Raw genomic sequence first — 3,796 nt, 5'->3', positions numbered from 1 at the left:
TTGAAACATGTTTCTCTCTCGGGCTTGGTTTTCGAGATATTCGACTGGATGGATTAAAATGGCTCACCCTGTATAAAATTTTTTTATACAAACATATACACAAATATGTATAAAATTGATGTCTACATTAAATCGATTGTATATCCTGGAAGAGTGTAACATTTATTGGATACATTTGCTGTGTTTAGCAGAAAAAGCTGTTTTACAATTATAAAATTTATGAATCTGATTGGTGTATGTTCTTAATTGCTGAATCTTAGAGCATCAGATTGAGGATTGTTACAACAATTGCAACAGCTTTTTCTGCTAAACGCAGCCATTGGACCCAAAGACGTCCTATAAATGTCGTTAGAATGACGCGTCAACATCTTTGGACGGTACAATGTTCGTACTGACGATGTCTACTGGACGTCTTTGGGCGATAGACTGTATGTACGAACGATGTCTACTAGACGTCTTTGGGCGGTACATTGTACGTACAAAAGATGTCTACTGGACGTCTTCCTCACATCATACGGATGTCCGTCCATGACGAACGGGACGTCCTTTAGACGTTTAAAAGATGTCGAATTGTTACGTGGGAATCGCCAGTATATCTTCTGGGTGATTCGTACCACGTCGCCCATCAGTGCCTCAAGGGACTACGCAGACGATTCTCAAGGGATGTAAACTACCAACGTCTCTATCAACAATTTCTGATGGATTACGAGACACTCAACCACATGACGAAGGCATCATCCATCTCCAGTCGTCGCTCACACTTCTACCTGCCACATCACGGTGTTCTCAAGCCTGACAGTACAACAACAAAGCTGCGAGTCGTATTTAATGGCTCCAGCGCATCCACATCGGGCTACTCTGCTAACGACCTCATGTATACGGGAGCGAAATTGCATCTGAATATCTCAGATGTTCTCCTCTGGATACGAAGACATCGTCACATTTTCGCTACGGATATCACCAAGATGTACAGGCAAATCAAAATTCACAAGGATGACTGGGAGTTGCAACGGATACTCTGGATGGACGATCAACTCAATGAGGTGCCATACCATCTGACAACCGTCACCTACGGGACAAAGGCCGCGCCGTTCTTGGCCGTCAGGACGCTGTTACAACTAGCAGAGGACGAAGGACATAAATATCCCCTGGCTGTGCCATCCATCACTCATGGCAGGTATGTCGATGACATATTTGGTGGTGCAGATACGATTCAACAATTGCAGGAGGTCGCACATCAACTAAAGGGCCTCTGCATGGCGGGCGGCTTCCCACTAGCAAAATGGCATGCTACTCATCTCGACATACTCAAGACTGTCACCGACAGAGAAGACCAAGGCTTACCAATCACATTCGACGATTGCGCAACCAAGATACTCGGACTTAAATGGCTCCCTCAAGAAGATACCTTTGCATTCTCAACACGAAGCTCACGCAAGGAAGGCAGGCTCACAAAACGCCTCGTCTTATCTGAAGTGGCTCAGATATTCGATCCACTTGGCTTTGCATCACCCGTCGTGATCAAGGCCAAAATTCTCTTGCAGGAGCTGTGGCTGCACAAGCTCCAATGGGATGATCCACTGCCATCCCAGCTCTCAACCCGGTGGCTCTCCATCAGAGAAGAACTCACAAGTCTGGCCAGACTCTCAATACCTCGGTGGCTCAATACATGGAGCGACTCGCAAGTGGAACTTCATGGATTCTCTGATGCTTCTCAATTGGCAATGGCTGCAGTCATATACATATCCGTTAACGACTCAAACGGCGCCACGTTCTCACTTGTGTGCTCCAAGACTAAGGTAGCACCTCTCAAGCGGCTCTCAATCCCGTGACTTGAGCTCACGGCTGCTCTACTGCTCTCTCGACTCAGGAAATACGTCAAAGCTACGTTGAACATGGACGTTACGGCAACGCATATGTGGACGGACTCTCTCGTAACACTTTCGTGGATCCAGATCTCATGCATCACGCTGGAAGGATTTTGTCAGGAACAGGGTGGCTCAATTTCAAGAGCTCACTCCAGCTGCTCACTGGAGATACATACCTGGAACTTCCAACCCGGCTGATTGCGCATCACGAGGCCTCACGACCACTCAACTTCAAAACCACGCACTCTGGTGGACGGGACCACCATGGCTACTCAATTCAGACTCATGGCCGTCGCAACCAGCACTCTCTGACGAGATGAGTGCTACAGAAGCTCGCCCAGGCGTTTCGCTATTGACGGTTACGCCAAAGGCTGAATATCAATGGGAACTCATCTACAGGTACTGAAACCTCACTAAACTATTGAGGATTACAGCTATCTGTTTCAGATTCGTCTCACGGTTGAGGAAAGTCCACGACTCATTGCCTGTCAGACACATCTCTCCAGAGACCTTGGAGAAAGCGAGGCTCTTCTGGATCAGGCCACTCAAGCAACGTACTTCTCGCACGAGCTCAAGGCATTACAGGCAGACTCACCGTTGGCAAGGGCACACGCATTCAACAGGTTGACTGCGTACATCGACGCTCAAGGAGTTATTCGCGTCGGCGGACGACTCGCTCACGCAGCTCTCGCATTCGATGCGACACATCCTGTAATCTTGCCTCGTCACTCTCAGCTGTCGTCACTTATCATCGCTCACGCTCATCAACGGACGCTACATGGAGGCACACAGCTTACGCTGTCGCACATCCGACAACAATACTGGATTCTAGGCGGGAGGGCCCCTGTCAAGTCCCACATTCTGCGGTGTGTCACGTGTGCTCGGTAGAGGGGGATCCGTGCTCATCAATTGATGGGCCAACTACCTCTCTCTCGGGTTACGCAGGCACAACCGTTCACTCAGGTGTGGACTACGCGGGGCCGCTCAAAACATGGAAGAGAAGAGGTGCCAAAACAACTAAAGGCTGGATTTGCGTTTTTGTCTGCTTCTCAACCTCAGCAGTACACCTCGAGGCGGTCAGTGACTACTCAACGGAGGGATTCATTGCCGCCTATCGACGCTTCTCATCCAGACGCGGCATTGCTCACACCTTACACTCCGACTGCGGCACCAATTTCATCGGCGCGGATGCGGCTCTCAAAAGGCTGTTTATCCAGAGCACTCAAGAACATCAGCGAGTTTCTCACCTGCTCTCGCAAGATAACACCCGATGGGAATTTAATCCCCCAGCGACACCTCACATGGGAGGAAAATGGGAGGCCGTCGTAAAATTCATCAAGTACCACCTACGGCGGACCATTGGAGAAAGCGTGCTCACCTTTGAGGAGCTCACCACATTGCTCACTCAAATTGAGGCAATCCTCAACTCCCGCCCTCTCGAACCATTAAGTGACGACGCGGACGACATCGCAGCGCTCACGCCAGGTCACTTCCTCGTAGGAAGTCCGCTCACCGCCATACCAGAGCCCTCACTCACCGACCTGGCAATCTCAAGACTCTCTCGATGGCAGCTCATCCAGCAGAAAGCACATTTCTGGACACACTGGGCAGCGCATTACCTACAACGACAACAAGCCATCTCAAAGTGGCACCACAGGAGCAACGAAATCAAGGTCGGGTCATTGGTGCTCATCACCGACGAGCGGCTACCGCCATGCAAATGGCCGTTAGCCCGGATCACGGCTCTACATCCTGGGAAGGATGGTCTAGTGCGGGTGGTGACTCTGAAGACAGCCACTACCACTCTCATCCGACCAGTGGTCAAGCTCGCCGTCCTGCCAATCTCATCATAACATCAGGGATCATCAACTACGTTGCTGATGGCGGGCGGAATGTTCGAGATTCATTTCTGAATCTCGGTCAGTTCG

The 3,796-nt window shown here is 50.0% G+C and overlaps 1 protein-coding gene across 1 annotated transcript; it reads left to right on the top strand.

The window, feature by feature from the left end:
* Window positions 1-722: 722 nt before the first annotated feature.
* On the top strand, window positions 723-3,721 carry LOC105568822. Its single transcript, XM_012024800.1, has 4 exons — window positions 723-1,828; window positions 1,956-2,267; window positions 2,316-2,491; window positions 2,604-3,721. The coding sequence occupies exons 1-4, from the start codon at window positions 723-725 to the stop codon at window positions 3,719-3,721; spliced, it is 2,712 nt and encodes a 903-aa protein (XP_011880190.1).
* Window positions 3,722-3,796: the final 75 nt, after the last annotated feature.

The sequence above is a fragment of the Vollenhovia emeryi genome, unplaced genomic scaffold (genome assembly GCF_000949405.1).
Source record: "Vollenhovia emeryi isolate VEMERY1.0 unplaced genomic scaffold, V.emery_V1.0 DF942441.1, whole genome shotgun sequence".
NCBI lineage: Eukaryota > Metazoa > Arthropoda > Insecta > Hymenoptera > Formicidae > Vollenhovia > Vollenhovia emeryi.
Note: the sequence above shows the minus strand (reverse complement) of the source record. Positions and strands in the feature narration are given on the sequence as shown.

Coding starts and splice junctions, on each gene's coding strand:
- LOC105568822 (XM_012024800.1), top strand. CDS start 723: ATGACGAAGGCATCATCCATCTCCAGTCGTCGCTCACACTTCTACCTG. Junction 1,829..1,955: donor CTCAAGCGGCTCTCAATCCC/GTGACTTGAGCT, acceptor TCGTGGATCCAG/ATCTCATGCATCACGCTGGA. Junction 2,492..2,603: donor AGGGCACACGCATTCAACAG/GTTGACTGCGTA, acceptor CGTCACTCTCAG/CTGTCGTCACTTATCATCGC.